This window comes from Narcine bancroftii, chromosome 12 (assembly GCF_036971445.1).
Source record: "Narcine bancroftii isolate sNarBan1 chromosome 12, sNarBan1.hap1, whole genome shotgun sequence".
NCBI classification, from domain to species: Eukaryota; Metazoa; Chordata; class Chondrichthyes; order Torpediniformes; family Narcinidae; genus Narcine; species Narcine bancroftii.
The window spans coordinates 5,514,850-5,530,872 of record NC_091480.1 but is presented as its reverse complement, the minus strand read 5'-3'; the positions used below and the strand labels follow the sequence as shown (position 1 = coordinate 5,530,872).

At 46.7% G+C, this 16,023-nt stretch overlaps 1 protein-coding gene across 9 annotated transcripts in view; it reads left to right on the top strand.

The window, feature by feature from the left end:
* Positions 1-16,023, top strand: part of capn15 (calpain 15) — a 203,123-nt gene that overhangs the window by 151,937 nt on the left and 35,163 nt on the right. For all 9 annotated transcript variants that reach the window (XM_069905971.1, XM_069905973.1, XM_069905975.1 and 6 more), the window contains one exon: positions 1,107-2,631. In XM_069905971.1, coding sequence (XP_069762072.1) covers positions 1,107-2,631 — 1,525 coding nt within the window. The remainder of the gene's footprint in view (positions 1-1,106; positions 2,632-16,023) is intronic.

The window sequence follows — 16,023 nt, the reverse complement described above, 5'->3', positions numbered from 1 at the left end:
TGGTGTAGGTAAATGCAGGGTAAGTGTATCGAGGTGTATAAAGTCATCAGGGGTGCAGATGAGGTAAATAGTAACAGGCTTTCCCCAGGATTAGAGAGTCAAAAACAAAAAGGGTGGGGGGGGGGAGGGGTTTAAGTGAGAGGAAGATTTCAAAGGGACCTGAGGGTAAATATTTTCTACGCAAAGGGTGATGGGGGTGTGGAAGGAGTTGAGTGCTGGGACTGTTGTTGTTTGTTATCTATATCGATGATCTGGGTGATAATGTGGGAAATTGGATCAGCAAGTTTACAGATGACACAAAGATCGGAGATGTTGTGGACAGTGAGGAAGGCTTTCGAAGCTTGCAAAGGGATCTGGACCAGTGGAAGAATGGGCTACAAAATGGCAGATAGAATATAATGCAGACAAGTGTGAGGTGTTGCATTTTGCAAAGACAAACCGAGAAAGGACAGGGCCCTGAGGAGGGTGGTACAACAGAGGGATCTGGGAATACAGATACATAATTCCCTGAAAGTGGCATCACGGGTGGATAGGGTTGTAAAGACAGCTTTTGGCATCTTGGCCTTCATAAATCAAAGTATTGAGTCCAGGAGTTGGGATGCGATGATGAAGTTGGTGAGGCCAAATTTGGAGGATTGTGTGCAGTTTTGGTCACCGAACTACAGGAAAAATGTGAATAAGATAGAAAGAGTGCAGAGAAGATTTACTAGGATGTTGCTAGGACTGGAGGAACTGAGCACAGAAGAAGGAGAGGAGATTTGATAGAGGTGTACCAAATGATAGGTAGGCTTTTCCCACTGAGGGTAGTGAGACAAGACCTGGAGGATGTGGGTTAAGGGGAAAGGTTTAAAAAGAATATTAGCTGGAACTTCTTTATGCAGAGAGTGGTGAGAATGTGGAACAAGCTGCCAACGGAAGTGGTAAATGCAGGCTCAATTTTGATATTTAAGGAAAATATGGACAGCTACATGGATGGGAGGGATATCGTCTGGGACTAGGCCGAATAGTTTGGCACAGAGTAGATAGGCCAAAGGGCCTGTTTTTGTGCTGTATGTTTCTATATTCCAGTCAGCTGATTAATCATTGCATGTTTTATTTTTCCCCAGTACCTTGCAGGAGCCCAGTGCCATGGCAACAGCAAATGAGTGGCCATGTACCCGATGCACCTTCCTGAACCCCAGCGGACTGAGGCAGTGTTCTATCTGTGAGGCCCCCCGAGAGAGACCCGATTTCAGCGACATCCTTCGGCTTAGCAGCGAGGAGCCACAGTGGGCCTGCAGCCGCTGCACCTTCAGGAACTCCATCAACAAGAGCCAGTGCGACGTCTGCGGATCTGGCCAGACCCACAGCCCCGTCACGCCCCCCATGGCCAATGGAGATCCTCGTAGCCTGCCGGCGGTGGCAGAACCCAGGGGCCCTGGCGGGCAGGATGCTGGTAGAGAGGCCAATGGTGACGTCAATGGCAATTGCTGTGAGAGGGCTGTGCCGGATGCCTCCGCAGCCTGGGCCTGCCAACGCTGCACCCTCCACAACACCCCTGCGGCGAACTCGTGCTCGGCGTGTGGAGGGCCTCGCAAGCTCTCACTGCCCAAGATCCCACCCGAGGCGCTGGTGGTGCCAGAAGTGGTGACGCCAGTCGGCTTCCAGCTGCCGTCAGGGCCACTGCCTGCGGCACCCCAGCCCAGCAACCCGAGCGACCCAATGGAGTGCGATGTGTCCCCTGTTCGCAGTGTGGCTTCCGAGGCTGAGAGCCCCGGGTCTCCCGTCGTCAGTCCACTGTCTCCAGTGGTCCAGAACAATCCCATGCCACGCAGCCGCAGGGAGGTGCCACCAGCCGCCAAGTTCCAGCCTCCCCCCACAGAGCCCCCTGCCGTTCCCGGCACTGCACCTACCTCCAGCTCCTCTGCTCCAATTACCAGAGGTGCTCCCCAGGGACAAGTGAAACCTACTGCAAAATTGCAGGAGCACTTCTGCACCAAGAGGCTGAGTGTGTTGGATGAGGAGATGGATTCAGCCCCCTGTCAGTGGAAGTGTTCATCCTGCTCCTCCACTAACCCTGCAACAGGGCCAAAGTGTGAAGCTTGCAGGACCTCGAAGGGTGGAGATATCATCGACCTGACTGGAGATGCAGTGCGTTTCACCCCCTACAGTCCCTCCAGCCCAGACTTCACCTCATGGACCTGTTCAAAGTGCACTCTGAAAAATCCCACTGCTGCCCAAAAATGCACCGCTTGTTGTACCTCCAAACTGCATGGTTTCCAAGAGCACGGTTACACTGAACGAGGGCCGAGGTGCCCAGACTGTGGCGTGGAGAGAGGCCAGAACGGGTCCACGTGCACCTCTTGTGGAGGCAGGGGCTCAGCTGCACGGAAACCCATCAAACTGTTCCCCGTCCAGCTGCCCTCCTCGCGGGAGAAGTCCAACGAGTGGTCCTGCCCCGCCTGCACTCTTCTGAATGACCTGAGGATGAATCATTGTGCGGCGTGCCACACTCCACAGCAGTACCTCACGCTGAGGAAAGGCTCCAAACCCCTGAAGAGAAGGGAGAGCATCCTGGTCGAAGCACGTAGAAAGACAGATGAGGGCGAGGCCAAGGAGCTGTGGGAGAACATTGTGAAGTTTTGTCAGGAGGTAAGGCTGCTTTCTATATCAAGAGAATGATCATTGAACATTGAAAGTTGCAGCACAGAACAGGTCCCTTAGCCCTTAATGCTGTACCATCCAAAATATTCCTACCAAAAAAAAATTAGCCCCTGTCCCTACCCGTAACCCTCTAATTTTCTTCCATCCATGTTCCTGTCCAAATCTCTTAAATGCCCCCTAATGTTTCAGCCTCCACCACCACCCCTGGCAAGGCATTCCAGGCACCCACAGCTCTCTGTGTAAAAATCTTAACCTTAATATCTCCCCTGAACATTCTTCCCTTCACTTTGTAAAGGTGCCTCCAGGTGTTTGCTATTCCTGCCTGGGGAAACCGGCACTGGCTGTCCACCCTATCTCTGCCTCTCATAACCTTGTCAACCTCTATTAAGTCTCCTCTCATGCTGCTTTGCTCCAAAGAGAAAAGTCCCAGCTCTGCTAACCTTGCCTCATAAGACTTATTTTCCAACCCAGGCAAAGTCTTCACAATCGTGATGTGCTTCTGCATGTAAAATTGCAAATGAGTGATTGAGGTAAAAACAGTAAATGCTGGAGGAACTCAGCTGGTCTCACAGTGTCCATAGGAGGTAAAGATATGTTACCATCATTTTGGGCCTGAAACAGTAGTTTGCATCTTTACCTCTTATGGATGCTGCGAGACCTGCTGAGTTCCTCCTGATTTCTGTGCTTTTAACTTGTAAACATGCTGATTTGCAGGTTACTGCATCCACATATGGTGCACTTTACACCTTCCTCCAATTTGTGAGAGCATGGGAGAACGTGTAAGCTGGAGAACTGGACTTGGCCGATCCCTACCTTTACCATAATACTTCCTACTGTGGCATAGTTTAAAATAAAACTCCCAGTAGTGATATTTTCAATAGATTTTGCACACTTTCTAGGAGTGTTGCCGACTTTCACCACCCTTCCTGTGGAGAAATGTTTCCTAATAACTCTCTTGAACAGAAGTAAAGCTCAAAGGTCTACAGACTTTTATATAGCAAAGATAGAGATACATTATGTTCTATGCATAACCAACACTTTGGGCTTGAGTCCTTCATCAAGGTAGAGTGAAATGTAGGCAGGCGCCGAGGTTCCTGCGCTGACATGTCAATCCATGGCCTCATTCACTGTCAAACCAAGACCCCCTGTAAATTGGAGCAGCAACACCTAATATTCTGTCTGGACACTCCCCGACTGGATGGCATTAACATCGACTCAATCGGTTTCTGCTAGCCCACTTCGCGTTCCCCCTTTCTTTAAATGGTATGGTTGGTGAAGTGGTTAGTGCCACGCTGCTGCTACAGCACCAGTGATAGGGTCCGGGGTTCGCGTCCCACCCTGTCTGTAAGGAGTTGGTACATTCTCTCCGTGTCTGCCTGGGTTTTCCCCGGGGGGCTCTGGTTTCCTCCCACTGTTCCAAACGTGCTGGGGGTGGGCTGAAATGGCCTGTTACCGTGCTGTATGTCTAGATTTAATTTTTTTTAAATTCCCCATCCTTCTGTCTTCTTTCCTCCACCCCCTTCCCTGTTCATTCATAAAGCCATCCCCCCTCCCCCTGTTTGTTGGTGTGCCCTCCCTCCTTTATGTTCCCATTACCCCCTGCCTGTGGGCCTACCCCTCCCCTACCCACCATTTTGTTCGGGTGTTGGCTGTCTACATTTGGCTCATACCTCGATGAAGAGCTCAAACCCGAAAAATTGGTTATATGTCTTGATCTTTGTAATGTAAAGTGCCCTGTGTGACCTGCTGAGTTTCTCCAGCATAATGTTTTACTGATACTTAACAGTGAAATTTCAAAATTGCTCTCCTTAGATTGGGGCTTGTTCACCAGAGGAGATGGTTTTGTTTATTTTGCTCATCTGCTCTTTTAATCATTTTAAGCAACCTGCCAGGTCACCTCTTTATCTCCCATGTTCAAGGAAATGTCACGGCTGTACTGCATTTTATCCCTGTGTGTGGAGTTAGGAAATGGACAGGATGATGAAGTGCATTGTATTCCTGAGATCAAAGTAAACCATTGCCAACAGCCTGGTTTCTGGATGAGGGAAGCTCGAGCAAACGTAAATGTTTAGAACAATACAGCACAGTACAAGCCATTCAGTGCATGATGTTGTGATGACCCATACTTCCCAAAAAAAACCGAAACCCTACCTACCTTATAACCCTTTGTTTTTCTTTCATCCTTCTGCCTGTCTCAGAGTCTCAGCCTCCACCACCACCCTGCGCAATGCATTTCAGGCACCCACAACAATATACAGTAAACCAACCCCCCCCCCCCCCACCAATATCCAGCACCTATGGGGATTATTAGGTGCCGGATAAGTGAATTTTTTGGTTGCTTGATAATGCGTGTGGCATGTTTGGAGAATTAATGGCATGAAGTCTGGACAAGAATAATCCAGAGGATTGTTAACTCAGCCTGTGACATCACAGGCTCCAGACTTCACTCCATCGAGGACATCTACACGAGGAAGTGTCTTAAAAAAGCAGCCTCTATCCTCACAAAGACCCCACCACCCTGGCCATTCCCTCTTCACTCTGCTACCAATGGGGGAAAAGGTACGGGAGCCCAGTTTTAAATTTTAGTATTTTTTAACCTATCTATTCACTACAATTTTTTTGTCTGTTGCTAGAGGCTTCTGTTTGCATGATAACAGGGGTTTTACTGAACCTGGCCGCATTACTGGTCCATTCAAGTTGAAAAGTTGAAAATCTCCCACATCATTAGTCTCCGTCCTCCTATGTTCTTACCTAGATTACATGATGCACAATATTCCAATTTTCCTGATTGAAAAACCCTCCAAAAGATAATGGACACAGTCCAGGACATCACAGGCAAAACCCTCCCCACCATCAAGAACATCTACAGGGAATGCTGCCATCAGAGAGCAGCAGCGATCACCCAGCACACGCTCTGTTCTCACTGTTTCCATCAGGAAAGAGGTATCGGTGTCGCATACTCACACCACCAGGTTCAGGAACAGCTAGCTCCCCCTCCACCATCAGACTCCTCAACAACAAACTCAGTCAGGGACCCATTTAAGGGCTCTTACTTTTGCACTTTATTGATTTTTTTTCCTCTCTGTATTGCACGGTCAGTCTGTTTACATTTCTATATTTGTTTACATGTGTACGTTGAGCTTTTTTTTTGCACTACCAATAAGTGGTAATTCTGCCTGGCCCACAGGAAAAGAATCTCAGGGTTGTATGTGATGTCATATAATAAATCTGAATCAATCTAATCATGAATTACATGCTGGTGAAGTATGTGAGAATTTCAGAGGATGTCATGTTGTGAAGATCGAGCAGTTCACCCAATTTAGTTTTGCAAACCTCAATTGTAGCAAGTGATATAAGGGTTTAAGTGTTGAATTGTGAAAATATTATCAGGTGATTGTGTGTTGTTGACAATGTTTGGAAAGCTAATGCTGTAAGATCCAATGAAAAAAAAACATGTCCTGGTTTGATCCTTTTTCTAAGGAGAGATTCACAGATTGATTTTATGTTGCACATTATACTCAACCCCTGAGAGACCAGAGGGAAAATGACTGACATTGAATCTGCTTCTGATAAGGAGACAGGAGAAACCATACATCGGGATCAAAAATGCAGCCCTCTCACAGGGTTTTGGCCCAAAGTATCAGACATCCCTTCGCCTCCATGGATGCTCCACTGACCCTTCAGAAGTTTGCCTTTTGCTCTGCTTCTGTTACTCAGGCAGAATCTGGCCTTGAGCATGAGGAAGAAAGAAGCCTGGGGATTCATTAACAGGCTTAGATCAAGGTCGAAGAAGGCTTCTGCAGAACACTAACACCAGTTGAGAGCAGAAAGATTGGGACTTCATGATTCAGCTGTCCAAGGCGTTGGTAAGAACACACTTCAAGAACTGTGTGCAGTTGTGGTCACCCGACTATAGGAAGGAAACCACTAAATTGGAAGGTGTGCAGAGGAGATTCTCCAAAATGTTGCTGGAGCTAGTCTTGTGTTATAGGGAGAAGTTGGATAGACTGGGTCTTTATTGCCTGGATTGTAGAAGGCTGAGGAGTGATCTGATAGAGGTTTATAAAATCATAAGGGGCATGGATAGAGTGAACCCTCACGGTCTTTTTTTCCAGCTTAGATGATTCTAGAACTAGAGGGCATCGGTTTAAGATGAGAGAGATTTAAGAGGGACCCGAGGAGCATCTTTTTCACTCAGAGAATAGTCCGTATCCAGACTGAGCTGCTGGTACAATTTATGGATAAGTAGGTCTTAGAGAGATAGGGACCAAGTACTGGCAAATGGGATGGTCCCAGAATGTCGATGTAGTTGGGCCGAAGGGTCTGTTTCGTGTTGTCTGTCTCTATGACCAGTGTGACTGTTGAGCCAGTGGCCTATTTAAGAACACTAGAAATAGGAGCAGGAGTCGGCCATCCAGCCCGTCGAGCCTGCTCCGCCATTCAATGGGATCATGGCTGATCTGATTCCCCAACTATGTAAAAGTTTATCCAACCTTATCTTAAATATATTTACTGAGGTCGCCTCCACTGCTTCAATGGACTGCGAATTCCACAGATTCACCACCCGCTGGGAAAAGCAGTTCCTCCTCATCTCCATCCTAAATCTACTCCCCTGGATCTTGAGGCTATGTCCCCTACTTCTGGCCTCCCCACCAATGGAAATAACTTACCTCAATCTTATCGATGCCTTTCATAATTTTATACATTTTTATAAGATTCTTTCTCATTCTTCTCAATTCCAGTCAGTACAGTCCCAACAACTCAATCTCTCCTCATAGGCCAACCCCCTCATCTCTGGAATCAACCTGGTGAACCTCCTCTGCACCGGCTCCAAAGCCAGTCTGTCCTTCCTCAAGTAAGGAGGCCAGAAGTGCACATTTCTGCAATGTGTGAGAGGTGCATGTTTTGCAGTTCTTCGGTGAGTAGCTGAGCCCAGTGTTCACTCTCACGTAGGGATCCTGGTGTTTCCTGATGTCAATTGAGTCGATGCCATCTCCCTTTTGCAAAGATGCAATTTCTTGCTAAGTTCCAGTCTCCAGGTTGTCAGCCACTTTCACTCTTTGTCTTCAAGAATTCACTCAGGAATTTTAAATTATGAATGTTAATTATTACAACACTTTTCTGAATAAGGAAATTACTCGGGGCCCCGATGAATAAATGTCATCCTCCAGGTTTTAAAGAAATACACGAGGGAGGATTAAAACAAATCATATTTGTGAGTCTTCCAATTAAAATTCAAATGTGTCCTGAAATCTCTTTTGCTGTGTCCACAGAAGATTGCAAAGTCATGCCTACGCCTCCTGCGAGTTGGACGTTGCTCTTTTCTGTGTCTTTTTAAATTTTAGATTTAGATGTACAGCACTGTAATAAGGGCCCTTCTGGCTCAATCTTCAATAACATTATTCCCTCAGTGCTGGTCAAGAAGCTACAAACTCTAGGCCTCTGTACCCTACTCTGAACTCGATGCTTAACTTTCTCATTGGAAGACCACAGTCAGTACAAATCGGAAACAACATCTCCTCCTCACTGATCATCAACACAGGCCCACCCCAAGGATGCGAGCTTAGCCCACTGCTCTACTCATTATACACCATGACTTTGTGGCCAGGCCCAATTTCAATGCCATCTACAAGTTTGTTGATGACGCCACAGTTGTCGGCAGAATCACACACGACAGTGAAGGAGTGTACAGGAGGGAGGTCGATCAGCTCGTTGAATGGGGTAATGACAACAACCTTGTGCTCAATGTCAGCAAAGCCAAGGAGATGATTGTGGACTTCAGGAGGGAGTCAGGGGAACATGATCCAGTCCTCATTGAGGGCTCAATAGTGGAGAGGGTCAAGAACCTCAAATTCCTGGGTGTCAACATCTCTGAGGATCTGTCCTGGAGCCTCCACATTGATGCAATCACAAAGAAGGCTTGCCAGCAGATTACTTTGTGAGGTGTCTGAGGAGATTCTGTACGTCACCAAAGACTCTCATAAACTTCTACAGGTGAACCGTGGAGAGCTTCACTGTCTGGTACGGAGGTGCCAAATTATAGGACAAGAATAATCCAGAGGATTGTTAACTCAGCCTGTGACATCACAGGCTCCAGACTTCACTCCATCGAGGACAGCTACACGAGGAGGTGTCTTAAAAAAGCAGCCTCTATCCTCACAAGGACCCCACCACCCTGGCCATGCCCTCTTCACTCTGCTACCATCGAGGAAAAGGTACAGGAGCCCAAGGCCGAGCACAAGGACAGCTTCTTTCCCTCTGCCATCAGATTCCTGTATAATCAATGATCCAAAGACACTGCCTGACTTTTCGTGCACTAGTATTTTTATTGTTTATAGTAATGTTGTAGGATGGTTATAATACGAATGTTTACTCTATGACGCCGCTGCAAAAACCACATTTCATGACTTGTTCATGACAATAAATTCTGATTCTGAAATAGAGTTGAAAACTGAACTTTAAACTCACATGCAAAGTTCAAAGTTCAGATTTATTGTCAGAGTAAATACATGACACATCACATACAACCCCAAGATTCTTTTTCCTGCAGAATTTCTAATTATTGGTGGTTCAAAAAGACTCATGGAAAGATGTGCAAAAAAGGGAAATAGAAGCCAACTGACTGGCAAGCCTGAAAATACAGCAAGAACAGGACATGTGGTGGGTGGTGTGGATCCTTGATGATTACTGCTGCTCCCCGTTCCCACCAATGTTCTAGATAGTGAGGGGGAGTGCTGCCTGTGAAGTCCTTGGCTGTGTTTTGCAAGAATTTCTGGTCAGGGGAATTGTCCTCCTACCAGGCCGCACATTACCAGGCCGTGATGCAACCAGTCAGCACATTTCTGTAGAAAGTCCTGAGGAAGTAGAAGTGCTGACGTGCTTTCTTCACGCTGCCATTATTATGTTGGCTCCAGGAAAAATCCTCCGAGATAGCGACTCCCAGGAGTTTATGCAGTTATAAGCATTTCAGGAAAAGTTATTCTATGTATCCTCCATCAGCTAGTTTTTGAATGCTTGAGTTTGGCAAAGATGAGAAAAATCTGTAATTGATTGAGCGGAATTAAATTGTTCTGAGAAACAGTGAAAAGCTTTATTTTGCATGCTATTCAGGCAAGTCAACCTATACTAAAGTACAACAGGTAGTGCAAACCAAAGAACAGAATATCATGTTGCCAAGAAAAAGTTCAGTTAAAATGGTTTAAGGGTTTCATCATTTCACTCTTGAGTGGTCAGTTCAATAGTCTGATAACTGTGGGAAAGAAAATGTCTATGAAACTGGGAGGGAGGGAGACGAGAGTGTGACCAGTGTGGGCTGGGCTACTTTTAGGAAGGGTAGTCAGAGTTCAGGGAGGGCAAGGGGGTTTGAACTGCACTCACAACTCTCTGCAATTTTGTTTAGACAGAGCAGTTCCTGTGCTGCATCCGGACAGGATACTTTCTATGGTACATCTGTAAAATAATGGCAGGAAACTGGGGAAATGCCAGATTTCCTTGGGTGTCTGAAGGAGCAGAGTCGTTGGAAGAAGTCGCTTCAGTATTGTGGGCCCAAGGCAGGTTGTTGGTTATAAAACCAAAAGCTTTCTACCATCCCCACCTCAGCTCTGTTGACATAGACAGGTGCATGTCCAACCCCATGTTCTGAATCGGCGACCAGCTTCTTCGTTTTACTGACATTGACCCTGACACCATGCCACTAGACTCTCTCCTTCCTGTTCTCTGACTGGTTGTTGTTTGAGATCCAGCTTGCAGCAGAGGTGTTTATCTGCAATCTTGTCGGTGGAGTTCGAGCAGTGTTTGGCCACACAGTCAAGTCACCTTTATTTATCATTCATACCCTGCTCACAGGGTAAAGGCAAGATAGGACCACGGAGCATGTTTACATAAATATAAGTTAAACATGTCAAAATATGTCCAATATAGTGTTCAATATTAAGAATAACACTTAACATAGTAGAATGAAAATCCTCACTTTGTAACTCTGCACGTGTTGGGTTAGATTATGTTTTGCCTGGTTTAACACAGAGATCAGAATGAGCTGTAAGGGACTAAGCTGTCATTTGAGCTCTGGAAGTACTTGTGTCCTTGATGCCTGGGAGTCCGCATGCAGGATAGCTTGAAGGTGAACTTGCAGGTGGAGTTGGTGGTGAAGAAGGCAAATGCAACACTGGCATTCATTTCAAGAGTGAAACATGAAAGTCTGCAGAAGCAGTGATTGTCGTCAAAACACAGAAATGTTGGAGGAGCCCAGCCAGTCTCACAAAGTTCCTCCAGCATTTCTGCATTCACTTCAAGAGGGATTGATGTGATATAGAGCAGGGATGTAATGTAGAGTGCTCATAAGGGACTGGTGGGACATCATTTGGAGGATTGTGAGCAGTTTTGGACTCCATTTAAAAAAGGATGTGCTGACATTAGAGGGTTCAGAGGGGCTTCACAAGGATGATTTCAGGGATGACAGGGTTATTATATGAGGAGTGTTTGACAGCTCTTGGCCTGGACTCTGGAATTTAGGAGAATGAGGGGGGAATCTCATTGAAAGATTTTAATGTCGAAAGGCGTGGACAGAGTAGATGTAGACAGGTTTTTTCCCACAGTGGGAGAGTCTAGGACAAGAGGGCACAACTTCAGGATTGAAAGGCCAGAGGGTGGTGAACCTGTGGAATTTGTTGCCACAGGCAGTTGTCGAGGTCACTAGGTGTATCTAAGGCAGAGATTTACAGGTTCTTGATTAGCCAGGGCATTAAAGGCCGGGCAGTGGGGTTAAATTTTAAATTTTTTAAAAATGGAGACATACAGCACGGTTACAGGCCATTTCAGCCTTTTAAAAAAATTTATGCTCCATCATACTTCGTTCTGGGATTCGATAATGAAAGCTAGTGTGCTGTCTGTCTGTCCATTACCTTGGCCTCTTATTGGATTTCCCAGCCACAGTGAGGAGTGTGGTCACTTGTGGAGTTTTATTGCTGTGGGACTTTATTAGTTCCGTGGCTAAGAGCATATGCAACCTCTGTATGGCTGTGCAGAACAAGGTGCAAAAATTACTGTAAGTTACAATTCTGGATAAAAATAAGAACTAAGGGTCTGTGGGTCATTGTCCATTCAGAAATCTGATGGTAGAGGAGGAGAAGCTGTTTTTGTAATGTGTAGTGTTCACCTTCAGGCTCCTGCACTTCCTTCTTGATGGTAGCAGAGTGAAAAGGGCATGGCCTGCGTGGTGGGGGTCATAATGTAGCCTGAAATCCAACTAGTATTTATTCCTCAACCAAGGTAGCGTTTTAAAAGTGGTTATCTAATCATTTTCACCTTGTTTTATTGTGAGCTTAGAAGCCATACTTGCTACATTTCCACCCTGATTTGTAATTCAGTCATAGACAGGGATGCGAGAAACTGTGGTTTGTGTCAACTTCTTCTAATTTCAGTCCTTCTTATCCTTTTTTGTTTCTTTCTGGATTAATTGGCTCTCTTGTGTATCCAAGGGCATGTCATTGTGTAATGGACAAACATGCCCAGGAGGTGAGGCTGTCGTCCACACACAGTAGCAGGGGGGTTGGGGGTGGGGGGACACCAAAAAGTAGCTGTAAACCGTGTGGCTGAAAGAAACTTAACACCAATTCTCACCATCCCATCCACTCCCTCCGACTCTGTCCCCACGATACCAGCTCTACACACACTCTCAGTCCTGGTGAAGGGTTCTGGTCGGAAACCGTGACCTTTCTCTTTCTCCTGCCGCTTGGCCCTTAGACTTCCTCCAGCAGGTTGTATGTTGCTCCAAACTGCAGTCTCTCGTGTGTCACCAGGCTCACTGACCTTGATGACTTGTTGGAGGTTCTCTGTCAGACCTGTGCTGGGAGGACCTCCTCGGGAGAGCTGTCATTGACAAATTGGGCCACTCTGTCCAACACCCAGGAGACACTGAGGCCTCCCCTCTGCTCATCCACTGATCAAACGGATGAGATCTCCTGGATGGAGTAAAACACAAAAGTCTTCAGACACGGTTGAAGTAAGAACACGAAGCTGGAGAAACTCAGCAGGTCGAACAGTCTCCTTTCTTGTATATAGAAAAGAGAAAAATATATAACCAACATTTCAGGCTTGAGCCCTTCATCAAACTATGAGCAAAATGGAGGCAGGCCCCAAACAAAATTGTGGGTGCTGGGGGGTGGTGGAGGAACACAGGCCCACAGGCAGGAGGTAATAGGTGGAGAAGGGAGGGAGGGCACAGCAGCAAACGGGGAGGGGGGATGGCTCTATGAATGGAGAGGGAAGGGGGTGGAGAGCTGGAGGAGTGAAGATGGAGGGATGGGGAAGAGAGGGAGAACAGGGAGGGGGCTAGCAGAACCAGAGAAGTCGACGTTAATGCCGTCCGGCTGGAAAATGCCCAGACGGAATTTCGGGTGATGCCGCTCCGCTCCAATTTACAGGTGGTTTTGGTTGGACAGTACAAGGCCTTGGACAGACATGTCAGCACAGGAGTGGGGCGCCAAATTGAAATGGGTGGTCTCTGGGATTGCTACAGACCGAGCAAAGGTGCTTAGTGAAGTGACCTCCCAGTCTGGGTTCAGGCTCTCCGACATAGAGGAAACCACCACGGGACCGCCAGATGCACTAGATGACTCCCACAGATTCACGTGGTGTTGCTTCACTTGAAAGGACTGTTTTGGGGCCCTGAACGGAGATGGGTGAGGAGGTGTGGGTGCAAGTATGGGACTTCATGCAGCGCAGGGGAAGGTGCCAAGGGGGCGATTGGTGGGAAGGGAGGAGTGGGTGAGGGATTCACGGAGGGAGCTGCTCCCTGGCTCATTTGTTTGCAGTTGCCTGGAAGACCAAGGAGACAAATCACATTGAGGAAGGACCTGTCTCCTCTCCAGAGGAAAGTTACAGCACTTTGATGTCGTTTATCAATCTTGCCATTTATCAATCTTGGATAATTTGTATTTGTTAACTGTGGATCAGAATTCTGGCAGGTTTGTTGCAAATGGATCAGTCTGTATACTCCTTGAAAAAGCATTGTTAGAAGTGATATAATACCCTGTCAAATTAACTGAGAGGCCAATTTGTCACAGTGTGTAATCCAAACTATTCCTCACCCACTGAACAAGCAGTTCATCCCAAGTAGTTAGTTTTTAGTGCAAGAGAGGAGATGTGAATTAATCACTGAGGCGGACAGTGTGTGATAATCATGGTGGATATATCAATATTAGAGCGTATAGCAAGGGGCCCCAGTGTACGTTGGAAAGCACTGAGCTAGATGTTTTTATTTAGCCAGCAGTATCAATTTTGAAGTTCTGTGTTGAGAACCTGAGCAACAGGAAGCAGTAAATGGAAAGAATACATCCCGTCAATAGTAAAACACGAAAGTCTGCCGATACCGTGGTTGAAATAAAAATATGACGCTGAAGAAACTTAGCAGGTCAAACCGTGTCCTTTAAACAGCAAAGGTAAAAATACAGAACCAACGTTTCGGGCCTGACCCCTTCAACAAGGTGTGGAAAAATGTCTACAAGTCTCTGGTGAGACCACACTTAGAGGATTGTGTTCAATTCTGGACACCTCATTACAGGAAGGGTGTATGAGGCCTTTCTTTAGTGTAACGCCGCCTTGAAGGTGGCTCAATGAAAAGAAAAAAAGTTAAATTTACTTTTTAAGGAAATGGTCTATAAGGCAGATCCAGTGTTGCTTTCAACTCAGCAGTGTCGGGAGCCGCTTCCGGAGCTGAGGGAGATGGGCGAGTGGTGTAGTAGCTTTGCCTCTCGCCGTGACATCATCCATAGGCACCGGCAAGTGAAAAATTAATATAGACATTCCCTCCCACCCAAAAGCACAAAAATCTTACTTACTGCAGTCAAACAGGTACTTTGTTAAAAAAAAGATAAATCTACAATAACATTCATTAAACGATGTGTCTGTCCACATTGATCACTTTAAAATTCATGCTCCTGGGTCAACCGCTTTCAGCAGCTTTGCCTTCACAGAGGAACTGGAAAAAGTCACTCCACCTCTGACTCTACCCCCCCCAAGGCAAATCAGAGATCGCTTCCTGAATCTACCTTTGGAGCTTTCAACAAGGTAAGGAAGCAATGGAAAGATAGAAAATATCTACCTTTACATTCGCTTTACTTAAAACTATAAAAAGGCCTTGTGGAAGCTATGGAGAGGGTGCAGAGGAAATTTGCCAGGATGTGACCTGGATTGGGGAACAAGTCTTAGGAGGCAAGGTTTAGGGAGGGAAGTTTAGGGGAGACGTCTGGGGTAAGCTTTTACACAGAGAGTTGTGGATGCCTGGGGAGGCTGAAACATTAGGAGCATTTAGACACGGATAAAAGAAAAATAGAGGGTTACAGGGTAGGGAGGGTGTAGTACTTTTTTATCGGAAGGGATATACGAATTGACATAATATCGAGGGCCGAAGGGCCTGTACTGTGGTATTGTTCTATCAATAGATGCACATCAGGAAGCCTCTGCATTGCCTATTTACTGTCGTCTGACACTGCAAATAACAGGAATGGCAGCATTTCAATGGCAATCACAGAATTTCTTCCCAGGAGCCCGAGAGTGCTGATCAGGCTACAGAGATGTATCCATGGAACGGGGCATTTGACTGAATAGATTTAAAGATGCAGCTGGTGTCACATCTCTTCAGGATGGAATGCAGGTGTGAATGGGCACTGAGAGCAGAGTTTTTCAAGGTGCTGGGGATGGTCAGAAGGGCAGACTAGCCCAGCATGAGAACCACAGTGTAGGCTTGGTCTTCTCTACGTCAAAGAAACTGGGTGGAGACTGGGAGATCGCTTCGCAAAGTCACCGGGAGTTATCTACCACATACAGTCCTCCTGTTGTGGCCTTCTCTAAATTGGAGAGAGTGGACACAGACTGGGAGATTGCTTCACTGATCCCCTTCACTCTGTCCACAACAGTGACCAGGATCTCCCAGTGGCCAGCCGTTTCAATTCTGCAGCCCACTCCGGTGCTGACATGTCTGTCCATTACCTCATCTACTGTCAAACCCAACCATCTGTAAATTGCAGAGCAACACCTAATTTTCTGTCTGGGCATTCTCCATTCTCATGCCATTAACATCGACCTCTCCGGTTTCTGCCCACTCCCCGTTCTCCCTCCCTTCCCCACCCCTCTGTCTTCTTTCATCCAGCTTCTCCACCCCTTTCCCTCTCCATTCACAGAGCCATCCCCCTCCCCCCATTTGCTGGTGTGTCCTCCTTCCATAATCCACCTATTACTTCCTGCCTGTGGGACCTTGCTCCCCTGCCCAACCATTTTGTTCAAGCACCTGCCTACATTTTGCTTTACCTTGATGTAGTCCTGAAGCCCGAAATTTTGGGTACGTATCTTTACCTTTGCTACATAAAGTTCACTGTGTGTGGG